General features: G+C 45.1%; 1 protein-coding gene across 1 annotated transcript in view; it reads left to right on the top strand.

Annotated features, from left to right (window-relative positions):
* l(1)G0020 (RNA cytidine acetyltransferase l(1)G0020) overlaps positions 1-17750 on the top strand; it is a 47340-nt gene that overhangs the window by 16246 nt on the left and 13344 nt on the right. The window contains exons 9-14 of the mRNA XM_050183929.3: positions 744-888; positions 2358-2571; positions 2819-2920; positions 6673-6747; positions 11345-11601; positions 13008-13056. Of these exons, the coding sequence (XP_050039886.1) occupies positions 744-888; positions 2358-2571; positions 2819-2920; positions 6673-6747; positions 11345-11601; positions 13008-13056 (842 nt within the window). The remainder of the gene's footprint in view (positions 1-743; positions 889-2357; positions 2572-2818; positions 2921-6672; positions 6748-11344; positions 11602-13007; positions 13057-17750) is intronic.

Here is a 17750-nt window from a genome sequence, read left to right as displayed (position 1 = left end):
AATTGGGCACTTTGGTATGTTGTCTTCGAAATAGGGAAAACAATTGGGCTTCGAAAAGTGCTAACGCTCATTGCGCGGCTTTCCATTGATGCAGTGCTGCCATGTTCTATTTCCACTTCTATTTATTTCCCATCTTCAGTTCCTATTATCTGCTGCGGCACTAAAAGCAGTTTGCAACATTTGAAATTTAACACGCTTTAAGCTCATTGACTTGGGCCGGGACCCTTGAAAAATTTTTGTCAAGTGTGATCATAACACGAAGATTCTACAGTAGCACTACGACTGCTAGGTATTAATATGAAAAAGATGTGTTATTTCCACCTTGTATGTTTGAAACAGATATGTAAATATGGAATTATTTTTACTACTACCACTGCCACTACTAATACTATTACTGCTACTACTAGTACTTCAAGAGTAGGAAATGTTACTCCTGTGTTATTTCAAAGCTGTTTAACATGTTACAGACTGCTTGCAGAAACAAAACAGCATAAAATTGAAGATTTTATTCCATCATAAGAGCAAACCTCCTGAAAATGTCATCAGTGATCGAAGTTGTGGCATTTGCCAACTTATTTGTTTTCCTAAAGTACTACATTTCTTTTATGATGTGTTGTTTTTAGTATTCCGGATTGTGGAGGAAATGGTTGTGTACTTGAATTCGATTTGAGAATATACTTTCATCAGCTATGCTATCCAAACGGAAGTGCCAATGCATTGCCAAATCATGTTCTGCTTTGCAGGGCGGGCTCTGTATGAGGTGTCACTGAATGAGTCCATCAGGTACAAGCCTGGAGACTCTGTTGAGAAATGGCTTAACCAGCTTCTTTGCCTGGATGCATCAGTACCCCCAGCTTCTGGCTGCCCGCCACCACAGGACTGCCAACTATATCCTTGAGCTGCATATATTGAGTTGCCATTGTTCACACTGCATGCACAAGCAATATGATTGCAGAATAGGGCTTCACGTAACATGTTGTTCTAATTGACCAGCAACCACATCACTGAATGTGTGTGGCCCAATCTGTTGCAAATAATTAACTGGGATGTTATTGACAGCACTTTCAGTGAAATAAGTGCGACATGGCATTACATAGGTGTCCTAACAGGACTTGAATTTGGCATGACATGTCATCACATGACTTGTACTACATGTGTAGTACATTGTTGTTGTGCTCATGGAATGCCTTATGGAAAGCCGCAATAATTTTGATTAGTGTAAAACAATTACCATCACTGCAAAGTTGGCAAAGAATGCAGGTTTCGAGTGGGCGAGGCAGGTGCTGGTAACTTTCGCTTATTTCACAATGGCAAGACATTGACTGTAGAAGAAGCTGACCAAGTTATTTGTAAGCACTGGCAAACATACTTGTGAAATACAGTTATTTCATTTTTTTCACTAAATTACATTTTTTCTTCTTTTTTTTTATTGAGACTTTTGGACGATCCTGCAGAGTTTAATTAAGCTACAAAGGACCATGTATGAATGATGTGCCATGATGATCTTTTAGATTTCATCTTGCAGCTCTTTTCACACATAGCACCAGCACAGCCAACTGAAGTTTGCATTACTTAGAGCAGGTTTTCTTTTTTATTTTCTGGCCTTGGGAAGTCATACCAGCTACCCCAGAGTGCCTTAAAACCTCTCCCCTCTCCCTGTTTTCGCTTACCTATGTTCTTATACAAAAAAACTTTTTTTTACTCTATGTCCCCCTTCCCCAAGGTGCTGAGCCATGCTCCACGCGCCTGAATCACAAATAATGTGTGAACGTGCCTAGTGTGTCCCTTACAATATGCTGCTTAAACAGCCCATATCATCATCCATTGCAACAAAAGTTGACCAGGCAGGCACCACTAAATTCGGAAGTGGCTTTCTGAGTTGATTCCGAGATGATTCCCGCTCACATGCTACAAGCTGTGCTCACGAGCACAAATTAAACATACTCAGCATGGCCACCATGAGTCCACAAGTTGCATTACGATGAATCTTGTGTGCTGCTGTTGTGAGGGTTCCTTCCTGCTTGCGTGCAACTCAGAACTTAGCTTCTTAGCATGCTATCAAAGTGTCGACGTGGCGTTGTTAAATTGAAACTGCAATGCAGTTTCTTCTCTAAATCGATAAATTTTGGGAGTGAAGGGGGAACAACGGGATGTGGTCAGATTTGTTGTGACTGTGCACAAACTCCTAAGATGCTGCTTGTCAAAACCAGTTTGAGAGTCCCTGACATAAATTATAATAGCGAAATGACTTCGCTGTTGGCCACACCTCCAGCCTTCTTTGCGCAAGTAATAGTGCATTGCTAGTGCAGCAGCTTAGGCTAAGCGATGCCACTAGTTATTTCTTGACTCCCGGGCACATTTTACGTGAACCGGGACACTCTGTTCAGCTACCACAAGGCTTCGGAGGCCTTCCTGCAGCAGGTGGTATCTCTTTATGTGGCCTCGCACTACAAGAACTCGCCCAATGACCTTCAGATGCTGTCGGATGCACCCGCGCATCATCTCTTTGTGTTGCTGGCTCCGGTGCATCCAAACTCCAAGGCACTACCGCAAGTGCTCTGTGTGTTACAGGTAAAGGACAACTCTTGATAATGGGGTTGCCGTGTTGCTTCTAGTTCTATTAGGCGACAAAAACGCAGTAACATCCTATAACCAGTACCACTGTCTCATGGTGCACATTTCCTGTAGTTTGCTTTATTGTCTGCTTGTTTGTGCTGCTCGCAAGAAAGCATGTTTGTGTGTGAGTGACGTACAGGGAGGAAGCTTCAGTCTATGTAAATTGGGAGGTAGATACAGATTTTTCTTTTCTTTCTATTAGGTTTGCTATGAAGGTGGCATATCGAAGTCCAGTGTTTCTGACAGCTTTTCTCGTGGACGCCGGGCTCATGGAGACATGATCCCTTGGACTGTGTCACAACAGGTATGTTACATGCCTTATTACCACTGGAAAACGAAAAGTCTATTCATTGACAGGTGCTGGTTTCTGGCCTGTAAGCTTTTATGAAAGTAACTTGCGTGAGTACAGCTGCTCTAATTTTTGGTATGGTCCTAGTTAGTGATCTCGTAACAGGTAGGTAAAATCGTCAACTGTGGAACATGAATACTGGGCACATCTGGAATTTTCTACAATTTTGTTTTTCTGTATTGTCAGGAGGCGCTGACTGTATGATGGGTGCTGGCACAACATTGTTAGATATTTCGGTGACTGCAGATTTGCAGCCAAGTGAAATGAATACGCTCTTAAGGGGACAGCCTGTTCCTGAATGTGAAATTTTTTATTTTTCAACTAATCTTGATGAAATTACGCAAACTTGTTTAGTTTTTCATGCCAATTTCAAATATTATTTCCTCTTTGTGCAGATGAATTTTTTCAAGAGTTCATTAAATTAAACATCACATACTATTGTTTCAGGCCTCTATTACAGTCAAACCCATATAGTATAATGATGTCGGTTTTAACAACCTATTGGTTATAAAAATGAGAAGCTGCTGCACCGTTAACTTTTGTATGTTTTCTGTGGTGAAATAACCCACTTGCTACAATGCCCCCATGCTGCATTATTAGTTATAACGGTGAAGTCTGGCTGCTGGCTGTCTGTGCTAAAAAGTAATGGAATGCGAAATTCTTGAAAAGAAAAAGAGAATTTGAGCCGCTGCGCCCTTGACCGCCACCCCAATAGCCGCCATGCGCTCGTACAACAGAACCTGTTTTCCGGCCTTCTCTGCATCGTCAGCATCATGTGCCTCTCTCTCGTCGCCCTTCTACCCCTCTAAATTCAAATGGGCTGCACCCATAACTCAATGTTGTGCCACCCTCCGAAACACGAATGAACCATACCAACTGTGCTGGCAGTGCTGCTCCCACATTGCTTGCTAGTCCCTCTTTCTGTGCTGTACTGCCAACGGATTAAGTTGCTCGCACTCGTCTTTGTTGGTTGTGTCAAAGTTGTTTCTAGCCACGCGGTTTCTTTGTCTTGTTTGACTCACCGCCAAAACGGAACAGGTCCGATACGCTCGCTGATCATTGGAAGTGCACAGTGTTGCCGGTGAAAAGAATGCGCACTGCTGCAGATTTGGAAACAGAGTGTGGTATCATGAAGGACTACAAGGACGGTAAATAAGCGTGCAACTTGGTGAAGAAGTTGGCACTATCACAACCAACAGTGTCGACAATCATCAGAGAAGTTCAGCGAAGAAAGCTGCTTGGTAGACAACAGGCGCAAACGTGTTCTACAAGGTGCCTATAGGGAGGCGGTAGAGACTCTCTACAAGTAGTTTTTCGGTGCCTGTGCCATGAACTTGCCCATCACTGGGCCATTTGTGGCCACAAAGGCGAAGCAGTTTGCCCTACTCATCAACAATGTGGACTCCCAGACAGGTGGCGGCTGGGTATGGTGCTTCAAAGAGAGGCACAGCATTGTTTACAAAGTTGTCATCAGCGAGGGAGCTTTGCTTGACATGGAGACAAAGCAGAAGTGGGTGGAGGAAAGGCTGCCCCGCATCCTTGACAACTACATTGACACCTACATATATATAATGGTGACGAAACAGGACTGTTCTTCCAGACATTGCCGTCCACGCTGCATGCATTTAAAGGAGACAGTTGTAAGGGTGGCAAAAATGGCAAGTTGTGCCTCGCTGTGTTTTTCTTTGCCAACATGAATGGGAGTGACTAGTGCCCCCCCCCATTTGTCATCGGGAAATCGAAAAATTCTTGCTGCTTCCGGAGTGCTGTAAGGATACTAGTACGCTGCCATCGTAACCGTGAGGCATGGATGACCCAAGAACTTTTTAGTGAGTGGCTCTTGGAGTTTGATCAACATATTGAGTGATCTAGGAGGAAGGTGGCGCATTTGTAGTGCCCACTACTCCATGCCTCAGCTCTTAAGTGGGGAAGCTTTTACCTGCTGCTGAACATGACGGCAGGCTTGCAGCCTATGGACGCCGGCTTGATCGCCAATATTAAGGTAACCATCTCCTGAACAAGTTAGTCTGGTTGATGGATATGGCCACGTAGATAAGCAGGGAGCAACCAGACTTTAACATCAATCTATTGATGGCCCTGCAGTTTATCTTTGGTGCGTGGCCCGAAGTAGGCGCTTCTATGGTGTGGAACTGCCTTTGGAAAGTGTGCTTTGTCTGAGGCAGCAGTGACTTATACGAAGCCTGTGGAACTCCCACTGACGAAGTGATACCTGAACTTTGGTCCACAGTCAGCAAGGATGCTTGTTTCTACATGCGGATGATGCATTGCAAACATCAGAACTTCTAACCAATAAGGCGATCGTCGCAAACGTGCTTGCATCAGATAGTGATGACGATGATGGGAACGAGGACGTGGCAGGGCAGGCGGCTTCAACATTGTCCTTGAAGGAGGCCCTGCAGATGATTCAGTCCCTCCGGGCCTTCATTTTCACTAGGGACTTTCACTGCACTATGTGGAACACATGTATGCATTAGAGAAGGATGTCGGCAAGCTTCGTGTAAAGCCAGCAAGGCTGATGTACATAGGGTTTTCTTGTGCAAGTCGTTGAGAAGCACGTGCTGAGATGCATGTGGCGATCTCACCTCAGCATTTCTTCTGGATTTCTTAACCTGACAGGCTGCCATGGCAACTTTCTTTCTCTCATTTTTTTGAAAGGTCTCTTTTAGAACCACCGAAGCGATCCCTCGGCGGAGCTTGCATGTCACTTGCGGCCTGCGGCCCCTCTTTCCATTTGTTATAGCAGTGCCATTCTTGAATGCTGACAGCTGCGGCTTGTTACACATTATCTGCGTGCACAGGAAGCAGGGTTAAACAGTTAAACGAGTGAACACAATCAGCAGCCAGATGGAGGAAGGTGGTGAGGAGGGGCATTGGCCGACCCACCATTATAGTTTTCTCACAGCAGCTCTGCCATCCCCCTGTATTGCCTTTTTTCATGCAACCAGGTTATAACAATTATCGGTTGCAAGAATGGAATTTTCATGACACTTGAATATTGTTATGGGTAGATTTGACTGTACGAGAAAATGGAAAAATAAATATTTAATTTTATTGCATGGGTCAATAGCCAGAAAAGTGAATGTAATAACACAAGTGTCTTTATTGCATGGGTCAATAGCCAGAAAAGTGAATGCAATAACACAAGTGTCTTTAAAATGTAATCAATATAAGTGCCATTATAACACATTGAAGTTTACTGTTTGCAATGGAGAAGCGATGCAACAAACAAGAGCAAAATAAATAAATTTTGTAGCTAGGACTTTACAATCTAATTGCATTATACCACTTATCATACATGTAGCTTTATACAGCAAAAAAAAAATCATTATAGCAGGGACATGGGTTTATAGAGTTAGTTTTGTTATTACTTGACCAAAACATTGATCCATGAAGCGAGGTAATTTACAGATTAGTGCAAAAATAGTTACGGATTTCAAAAATGTCAGATTGAAAATTTGTTCTTTTTTCTTCTTGGCCTCCTAAGATCAGGTTGCCCTCTTAAATGGTATAGTCATCAGGACATGAGGGCTTTAAAACAAGGTCTTTGCTACTACATACTGTGATGCCTAAGCTGCATGTACTCATCTCTAAAGACTGAGTGCATGCCATAAAGCTTCTTCCTGCTTGGGTATTTGCTTAATGTTTCTCTCAGCCTACATGTGAAGTGCTTGTTTTCTTTTGTGTAGTTCCAAGATGAAGAGTTTGCTGGTCTTGCTGGAGCTCGGATAGTCAGGATTGCGACCCACCCCGAGTACCAAAGGGTGAGATCTTACTCTGCCTTGTTATCATTCATTTGTTTGATATGCATTTTACCATTTCGTTTTCTCTATTGTGTGATGACTGAGGAAGTACTACTGTTCATTTATACAAGGAATTTTTCCATGGTTAACGCTTTAGTTCTACTATTTTCTTACGCAATATGTTAGTGCATTATGTGAGCTAGGCTTTGGGCCACAGAATAATGCAGGTTTCGCAAATATAGTGTGGACATTAAAGTGACATTGCAGTGTCAATGATTCATGGTTACCGCTAGCCCGGTTTTCAAAAAGTCTTAGCAAGAATGTATTGAAAGTGAAATTGTATTGAAATTGAAGTTTGTTAAAAATAGGAAATAGGAAATGTTGTACAGGACATCTGAATCTCTAGCTCAAGGCTAGTTGGGATCCATGCTAGTTATAATTCACAATTTTAACATCAATACAAAGAAGTATAAATAAATCATATATACATAAACGTTCATTTAAAACACAAGGCAGGGTACGTGTCATAGCTATGAGAAACCCACAGAAAGGAATTTGTATTTAGTAAATTATACACTGCAAGTGAAAAAGGTAAACATGTGTACACCATCGAGATGAAAACTATGCAGATAGTAGTGAGTGATAATGGGATTTCACTGATAGTGAAAAACATTTTGCTTGTTTTACTTCCGATGGTAAGCTGTTCCATAGGAGTGCTCCAGTGTTGTTTAACCTTCGCCTTCCATATACATTATGCATTTTTGGCAAGAGAAAATTTCCCTTAAGTGCGCTGCTTGTATTGCTTCTGGAATGTAAAAAAATTGGTACACTCAAAGGAATAAGTGGTTATGCTATTATGAGTATGCAATATAGTTTTAAGATTCAGTAATAAATTAAAAGGCAGTATATTTAAACTTTGAAACAGCGGCATTGATTTTTCATTGTAATCCGAAAAAGTCATAAATCGCAAGGCCCTTTTCTGAAGAAGTACAATAGGTTCAACATAAGAAACGTACGTGTTACCCCAAGATGCAATAGTAGGATAGATGGCTATGGAATATGCTAAAGTAAATTGTTCTCAGAGTGGCAGGGTCGAAGTAATAACGGCATTTATACAGCATAAAACAAGCCTTGCTCAACTTTTTAAACAGCAATGCAATTTGAGGCTTCCAATGAAGATGCTCGTCTAGTGTGACACCCAAGTATAGAATTGAACTCACCCGCTCAAGTATATTATGGTTTAGAGAAAGCGAATGACAGTCTCTTAGTGGTGCTTTCCATGAAAAAGTAAAGAGAATATATTTAGTTTTCTTGATATTCAGAGTTAGCTTATTTGACGCGAACCACTGGTTAACACTTCGAAGTTCATTATTAGCCACTTTAAATGTTTTGTCCAAGGAGTCTAGTGCACAAAGTAGAACAGTGTCATCTGCATACATCACAGCAGAGAAGTTTTCTAAGGCATCAGGAAGATCGTTTACAATTAAAGAAGAAAATATTGGCCCTAGAACTGAGCCTTTTGGGACCCCTGTAACAATGTCAGAAACGTCGGATTTGGTATCTGCAATGGAAACTAGTTGTTTTCTGTTATTGAGATAGCTGCGGAAAAATTGAAGAGTTAGACCTCAAAAACCATAGCATTCTAACTTATTTAGCAGTATGTCATGATCCACAGTGTCAAACGCTTTTCTCACATCTAGAAATATGCCTAGGACACTTTTGTTGTTCAAATTAGAATTTATGTAGTCAGACAGAGCTAATACTGCTGTGCTTGTCGATCTTTCAGCTCGAAAACCATGCTGGCAATAAAATAATATGGATTCACGTTCAAGAAATGTAGTGATTCGTTGGGCGATAAGTTTTTCAAAGACGGTGTTTAAGTAACTTAAGACAGATATAGGACGGTAGTTTTCTAATAAGTTAGGGTCCCCATTTTTGTAAATTGGAATAACCTTAGCGATCTTTAGTAAGTCTGGATAGGTAGCAGTATAGAAAGAGAGATTGAATATTTTTTCTAATGGCATGCACAGTATATCAATACAATGCTTTAAGGCCACTGTGGATATTCCATCGTGACCAGTAGAATGTTTGAATGGCATGCCGTTAACTACGGACACTATCTCCTCCGCTGTAATGTCCACAAAACCAAATGAGTTTGTTGTCCTTTCTGGGTAAGTAATGGACAAAAGAAGAGGTACATTATTAGATATTGCGCGACCAATCATACAGAAGTACGAGTTAAACGAGACTAAGGATTCCATAGATATTCCTAAGATTTTCAAGTCTGGTATTGTATATTCTGTAACCGATAGCTTAATTACCGAGTTGATAATGCGCCATGTAGCCTTTGAATTACCAGAATTACGGACTATTCAATTTGTGTAATACCCTTTTTTACGAATACGTATAGCGCTAGTTACTACATTTCGAGCCATACGAAATTTTTGTTCATAATATTTGTTACCCCTATGTGACTTTAGTGTGCCAAAAGTCTTTATCTTTAATTAATTTTAGCAGTCCTTTCGTCATCCAGGGACAGATAGGAGTGCTATATCTTTTTTCTAAGGTGCTTGACGATTGCGCTAATGCATCACACAATGCTTTGCTGAAACTGTCAAATTGCTGATTTGAATTTTTCTGCGCATCTATAGTTAAAGAGCAAAGGCATTCACATAATACTGGATAGTTAACTCGATGAGGAATATGAGAATGGCCCTGAGAATGAGTGGATCGATGAAAAACGATGGCAGCAGCAGAGTGATCTGTTACAGCCGAATCATAAACATTACACCAGCTTGAATTGGTGTTAAAGTTGCACAATATATGATCGATCAGTGTGGATGTCAGTGAAGTTATACGTGTTGGGGTTTTAATGACGTTATGGAATCCATATGATCTAACACGATTAAAATAATTGCTGTCATGTACCTTTGTACCTTTGCTAACAAAAGAAACACACATGTTCCCTGCCTTTAAGAATGCATGAGTGAACCAACAAAGGTTGCTGCTTTTGTTGTTTGTTCTTGAGCATGAAAGTTAAGACTAGCCAAGGTTTATATGTATAGTCTTGCGCAGTTTGTCCACAGGTCATCTACTATTAGTGCTGAAGTAATAAGAGAAGACAAAAAAAATTTTACAGCACTGGTGGGGTGAAAAATAGAACCATGGGCATCTCAATTTTAAGGTCATTGCACTTCATCTATGTGTTGATGAATTGCAGCGGGTTATTTTGGCTTTTAAAGCACATGGTGCACGTCTGAGGAATAAAGTGTCTCACTGATATATATATACATATATATAGTATGAGATGACGGTCAATGTGATAAAGGGACAGCCCAACAAACTGACACGACATGCTCCCTTCAGTCTAATTAGACTGGCTAAAGCAGCAGGTCATGTTGTAAATGCTAAGCATAGTAATTTCTCCCGTAATTCTACATGGACCAACCTTATGTCTAGACCTGATGAAGTGCAACTAATGCTTTTAAATTGGCATGACTGTTACTCTTAAATGTGAACATACTATGTACCTTATTTGTCAAGGTTATAATGATAGGGTGTACAGTCTGTTTCAAAAGTGAGAAGCATACCACTTTCACCAGTGAAGTGTGCCTGCTACTCTGTTCTAAAGCTCTATTTTGATGACGTTTAAAATCCAGTCAAGTTTAGGTGATTTAATGCAAGTTTATAGTTTGCCTGCTGCAAGATTGCACATTAAACTCGCTGCCAATGCTGCAAAACTTGCTGCAATGAACAGCTGCAATATACAGAAGCAAGCATGTGCCAATAAGGAGAACCCTAGTCTTTATGCTTTTGTGACATGCTGTACATTTACAAGCTTTGCGATTGAGAATACGTGCCACTCAATACAGGCAGAGCACTCTGGTGGGCAGCTAGTGCACTGTTGTAGTTTGTAGGTTTAGTGGACGCACTCCAAAATTGCACTCGCGCATTGTCTGCTGCCGTCACTACTGCTCGGAATTTCAAAAAAATGGCAAGTCTCACATGCATGCATGCACCTTGATTTCTGGTCTGGCTGTGGACTGTAGCAGATGATGTGAAATTGGGGAGTGCTTCTGCTAAATCTATAAACTACAAAATGTGCCAGCCACTCACCAAAGTGCTCAGCCTGTTTTGAGAACAAGGGGAAGGCGGGAGATGGAAATTCAATACGATGAGCAAAACGAGAACAAGGTGAAAGCAGGAGCCAACGTTTTGACTAGTGGACTTGTCTTCTTCAAGGCGACATATGCTTTCCTCGCCACAGTATATGTATAGGTGGTGTTCTTCTAAATGGGAGAGGGTGTAAGGCGGGTGGGTGCGGTAACGAGCGAAGGTGCGTTACCGGCGAGGGTGTCGAATTGAGAATAAAGGAGTGGCGAGGAAAGCATATGTCACCTTGAAGAAGGCAAGTCCACTTGTCGAAACGTTGGCTCCTACTTTCACCTTGTTCTCGTTTTGCTCATCAGCCTTTGTTGAGTGGCACATGCTGCCATGTTTACAATGATGGCACTTGTAATTGTACTTCTATGTTAACATTCAAGTTAAGTGTCATTTCTTTAGTTCTGCTGGAAGCATTTGTGAGCATGCTTTACTTAGCAAACTGTGGCCATTGCAGATGGGATACGGACTGCGCGCCCTGGAGCTCTTGATGGAGTACTTCTTGGGCAACATCCCAAGTCTTGAGGAGAAGCCAGGCACGGATCTGGACAGCGTGCCGCTGGACAACGAAGACAGGGAAGGTGAAGGAGACATCATTGAACGCCTGGAGCCACGTAAGGCACTGCCACCACTGCTGCTCAAGCTGAGCGAGAAAAGAGCTGAGCAACTCGACTACCTGGGCGTCTCCTATGGCCTCACGCCTGACCTGCTGAAGTGAGTGTGGAATCTTGAACATGAGTTAGATCTAGCTGTTTCATCAGCAAAAGCAGTAGCTTTGTTGTTATTGTTAGTTGTCTGATTTGTACGCGTTAATGCTGGAGCTTTCTACCATGCTTACTGAACTCAGTATCGTCAAATTACTGGTACTGTGATTGAGGCTGTTCTTGAGTCAGAGTGAGACACATTGTGGTGTAACATTTGTTATAGAGCTGTGCTTTCCTTTTCTTTATATGTGTATTTGTCTGCACATTACGTTTAGCTTCTTTCACCTTTTTGTGTGTTCTTCTATAACTCTACTGAAACGTATAAGGAAACTCTTTAAAGCGCAGGAACTATGTGCTTTTGCTATCAAATGCTTTATGCAACATTTGACAGCATACCAAAGAATGCAAATGTTCATCTGTTTTGTTGTCCTTGCATATAAATTACGTGTGAATTTGAAAAATTACTTGCGCATAGGTATCTTAGGTTTCACACTTTGTTAAAATGTTTCTCAACATATTTTATTGGACTACAGTCGAACCCACTCATAATATATTCAAGTGTCAAGAAAATCCCATTGGTATAACTGATAAGTGTTATAGCCAGGTTACATGGAAAAAGCAGTGTGCAAACCTTTTAATTACACAGAAAGAAGTACAGTTGAACCCACTTATAGCATTACCGGTTTTAACGATACTTGGATGTAACAACGAGCATCTGTGATACTGTGAACATTTATGTGTGTTATATGGTAAAATAAACCAGTTACTACAGATTTTTCTTGTAGCACATATAGCACAAGGACGTAGAAGAACAGGCACACACAGGCACTAAATGGTGCCTATGTGTGCGTCTGTTCTTCTTCTGCATCCTTGTACTATTTGCGCTACAGGAAACGTGTGCAATGTTACACTAACAAGGCCAAATATCTACACTTACTAGTACAATGTTCCCATGCTGCATTAACAATTTAGCTATAACAATTAAACCTGACTACTGGGTGTCTATGCCGAAAAGAAAAACGCAAAATCTTGGGAGGAAAAAATAAAAAAATAATGCAAACCGTCCCACACTTTCGCCACCCACCTTTGTGCTGCACACCGCGCACAACAGTTTCACTCAGTTTCGCACCTCCCTACGCATCACTTGCCTCGAGCACCCCTCTCCCGTCTCTTGCACCCCTCTGATACACGAGCCGACTGCACTAACATCGGAGGGGTACATTTGTTTCACTTCTGTTATAAGTTAGCACTACCCTTCAGTTTCTCATTTGTTCTCATGTGTTTTCTAAATCAGGTGGTGTCATTACTTTAACTGCACTTTACACTGATATCATACATAACCTGTTGTTAATGTACAGATGAGCTTGTGATGTGCAAATGCTGAGCATATTCATAATGTTCATTTTTTTCCCTCAGGTTTTGGAAGAAAGCAGGGTATGTTCCTGTATACCTCAGACAAACCCCTGTGAGTACATTGGTATTAGCGGTTGACTTGCCTTCGAATTGCTGGTCCTATGGTCTTTGACATCTTCATTAGCATATTGACACATGTACTTACCTTTATCGGGCGACCACGTTTCGCCGCTTAACAAATGTAATCGCACAGCGAGGGACGCGCCTGCATGATCCGACGTTTCTGGAAAGTTATCGATGCTTCTACCCGGCTGTCTGTTTCGCCGAACCGTGTGTTATCTGATTTCATCGCGTAACGCGAATGGTGTAGAACTTTGTGGAAGGCACGCGGGTCCGAACGATTAGTCTGGAACATTCGACGACTGCTCTATAAAAGCCGACGCGCTTGACCCGCTGATTAGATTTCCGACGATCGCCGACTGTGTTCGCTGCTTTCGTTGTGCTATAAGTGTAGCCTGTTTTGTGGGCACAGGTTCGCCCAATAAAATCTAGTTTTGCCTTTCACAGTATTGCTACTGTGTTCTTAACGTCACCACCACGTGACATCTGGTGGAGGTGCTAGTGCGTTCATGTACCGAACGCCCCCGCAAAGCCGCGATCCAAGCCCGAAGCCCGAGGACAAAACCAACATCGCCCAAGACCAGCGTGCTAGCCGCAGACTTCAAGGACTGCCCCCAGAGCACGGACTTCTACCTGAGTCGACAAAGAAGATCGTGGTCAAAACAACCCCAATGGCTGCCCCAGCGTCCCCCGTTATCCTACAACAACCTCGGGACCCACCAACCTTCCATGGAGCAGCGACTGAAGACCCGGAATCATGGCTGGAGACCTACGAACGCATCGCGACGTTCAACAACTGGGACTCCGACGACAAGCTGCGGCATGTCTACTTCGCTTTAGAAGACGCCGCCAGAACTTGGTTTGAGAACAGGGAATCGACCTTGACAACGTGGGACCTGTTCCGTAGCGGCTTCCTGCGCACCTTTACAAGCGTCGTGCGCAAGGAAAGGGCTGAAGCTATGCTGGACGCCCGAGTGCAGCTACCAAACGAGAACGTTACCATCTTTACGGAAGAAATGAGCCGCCTATTCCGCCACGCTGACCCGGAAATGTCCGAGGAAAAGAAAGTCCGGCTACTGATGCGTGGTGTAAAGGAGGAACTTTTCGCCGGTATGGTACGAAGCCCACCGAAGACCATCGACGAGTTTCTTCGCGAGGCCACTAGCATCGAGAAGACACTCGAGATGCGCAACCGGCAATTCGACCGCCGCACCAACTCTACAAACTATGCCGGCGTTCAATCGCTGGCCTCCGACGACCTGCGCGAGGCTATCAGGGCAGTCGTACGAGAGGAGCTCCAGAAGATCTTCCCGTCGTCGCAGCCTCAAGTGGCCTCGATCGCTGACATCGTCAAAGATGAGGTTCAGCGGTCGCTTGGGGTTCCGGAGGTGCAACCTCAATTACCGCAACCCCAGCCAGAAGCGATGACCTACGCCGCCGTCGCACGCCGTCAAGGTCCTCCTCCGCGACCGCGACAGCGCCCTGTAACGCCGCAATTCCGTCGACCACCCCCGCCGCCAGCACGCCCACCCGTCGCCCAGCGCAGCTACCCGAGGAAGACAGACGTATGGCGCGCTCCTGACCACCGCCCGCTGTGCTACCACTGCGGAGAAGTGGGTCACGTCTACCGACGATGTCCATACCGGGAGATGGGACTGCGAGGTTTCGCCGTCAACGCTCCGCGCCCGCAGCAAGGTGAACGCCCTCGCGATATCGCTGACTACCTCGCGGCTACTCAGTGGAGCTCTCGACGACCGTCGCGTTCGCCATCACCAGGCCGCTACCTGTCGCCGCAGCGCCGACCATTCACTGGCCCAGCCCGGGGCCGGTCAGCAAGCCCATATCCGGAAAACTAAAAGCAGCAACCGATGGAGGTGCGGTTGCTGTCCGTCGAACTGACGAAGACCCTCCGCCGCCGACGAAGACGCCGAAGAAACTACCTCGACAACATAACGACACGCCGCCGTCCCGACGAAGTCTGGAAAGAAAGAATGCGACGACGAAAGACGACCTGACGACGTCACATACCAGCCACAGGTCAACGCGACGCAGCCGTGATCCGACGCCAAGACCTAACTGCAACGCCAGACAAAGAACCACCGACCTCGAGGTGCTTCTGGACGGCCACGCAGTTACCGCCTTAGTGGACACAGGGGCTGATTACTCCGTAATGAGTGGACACATCGCCGCCCAGTTGAAGAAAGTTAAGACCGCATGGGAAGGCCCTCAAATTCGGACCGCTGGAGGACACCTCATCACGCCGACTGGAATCTGCACGGCAAGAATAACCATTCATGACCGGACTTATCCTGCCACCTTCGTTATCCTGCAACAGTGTTCACGAGACGTCATTCTCGGCATGGACTTCCTGAACCAACACGGCGCAATCATCGACCTGAAGTCGCAGTCAGTAACGCTGTCGGAAGATCAAGCGATACCGTCGGAGAGCCCTCGTAGTCACCACGCCTTGAGTGTGCTCAAAGATCAAGTGAGCATCCCGCCTCGCTGCAGCATCGTTATTTCGGTCGGCACCGAAACACCCGCTGACGTAGAAGGCGTCATCGAAGGCGACCAACATCTACTGCTCGACCGTGAAATTTGCGTCGCAAGAGGGATCGCTCGACTCCACGGAGGAAACACGAAAGTGTTGCTGACAAACTTCAGCAAGGAGTTCAAGCACATCAACAAGGGCACGACGATCGCATACATCGAGGAAATTCAGGAAACCAGCGATGCCTTTGTCCTCTCGGATTCTGTTGCATCTACCCCGACGACCGTAGTTCCCGAGCCAGACTTCGACATAAATCCAAGTCTCCCTGTGATTAAGCAGCAACAGCTCAGAAGTCTGCTTCGACGATACAAAGACTGCTTTTCGACGTCATCGAGGATTCGACAAACACCAGTCGCAAAGCATCGCATAATAACCGAAGAGTGCGCTCGACCACTACGCCAGAGCCCTTACCGAGTTTCGACGCGAGAACGCGAAGCTATAAGACAACAAGTCGACGAAATGCTGCGCGACGACATCATCCAGCCGTCGAAAAGCCCGTGGGCCTCTCCTGTAGTCCTGGTAAAGAAGAAGGACGGAACCGTACGCTTCTGCGTCGATTATCGTCGACTGAACAAGATCACGAAGAAGGATGTGTACCCCCTTCCACGGATAGACGACGCATTGGATCGGCTCTGCAACGCTAAATACTTCTCGTCGATGGACCTCAAGTCTGGCTACTGGCAAATAGAAGTCGACGAGAGAGATCGCGAAAAGACTGCCTTCATCACGCCAGACGGCCTCTACGAGTTCAAGGTCATGCCATTCGGACTGTGCTCGGCGCCTGCAACGTTTCAGCGCGTCATGGACACGGTGTTAGCCGGACTGAAGTGGCAGACGTGCCTTGTTTACCTGGATGACGTCGTTGTCTTCGCCGGAAATTTCGACGATCACCTTAGGCGGCTCTCGACAGTGTTGGAAGCCATCAAGTTATCAGGGCTCACTCTGAAGCCGGAAAAGTGCCGTTTCGCTTACGATGAGCTTTTGTTCCTAGGCCACGTGATCAGCAAATCAGGAGTACGCCCCGACCCACAGAAGACAGCTGCCATCGCAAAGTTCCCGCAGCCAACCGACAAGAAGGCAGTGCGCAGATTCCTTGGCATGTGTGCCTACTATAGGCGCTTTGTCAAGGACTTTTCACGCATCGCTGAGCCGCTGACAAAGCTAACTAAATGTGACGTCGAGTTCAAGTGGGAAACGCCGCAGGCCGGCGCATTTCAAGAACTCAAACGACGCATGCAGTCGCCGCCCGTACTTGCGCACTTCGACGAGCACGCCGATACCGAAATACACACTGACGCCAGTAGCCTAGGCCTCGGTGCCGTCCTAGTCCAGAGAAAAGATGGACATGAACACGTGATAGCTTACGCTAGCCGGTCGTTGTCAAAAGCGGAAGGCAATTATTCTACAACCGAAAAGGAATGCCTCGCCATCGTTTGGGCTACAGCGAAATTTCGCCCTTACCTCTATGGCAGGCCATTCAAAGTGGTCAGCGATCATCACGCGTTGTGTTGGCTAGCTAACTTAAAGGACCCTTCAGGACGGCTGGCGCGGTGGAGCCTCAGACTACAAGAATACGACATCACTGTAACATACAAGTCCGGAAGAAAACACTCAGATGCCGATTGCCTATCCCGCGCCCCCATTGACCCACCGCCGCAAGATGACGAGGATGACGACACCTTCCTTGGCATAATAAGCGCGGAAGACTTCGCCGAACAACAACGAGGGGACCCGGAGCTAAAAGCCCTAGTCGAGTATTTGGAAGGGCACACCGACGTTGTCTCTAGGGCATTTAAGCGTGGATTATCTTCGTTCACGCTTCAAAACAACCTACTCGTGAAGAAGAACTTCTCACCAGTCCGCGCCAGCTACCTCCTTGTTGTACCGTCAGCGCTGCGTCCAGATATACTGTACGCCCTACACGACGATCCAACCGCTGGGCACCTCGGATTCTCCCGTACGCTGTCGAGAATACAGGAAAGGTATTACTGGCCGCGTCTGACCGCCGACGTCGCCCGTTACGTCAAGACATGCCGAGATTGTCAACGACGCAAGACACCACCGACAAGGCCAGCTGGATTACTACAGCCGATCGAACCTCCTCGCCGACCATTCCAGCAGATTGGGATGGATTT

Source organism: Dermacentor andersoni, chromosome 4 (genome assembly GCF_023375885.2).
Source record: "Dermacentor andersoni chromosome 4, qqDerAnde1_hic_scaffold, whole genome shotgun sequence".
In the NCBI taxonomy this organism is placed as follows: Eukaryota; Metazoa; Arthropoda; class Arachnida; order Ixodida; family Ixodidae; genus Dermacentor; species Dermacentor andersoni.
This window is presented reverse-complemented; position numbering and strand designations above follow the sequence as displayed.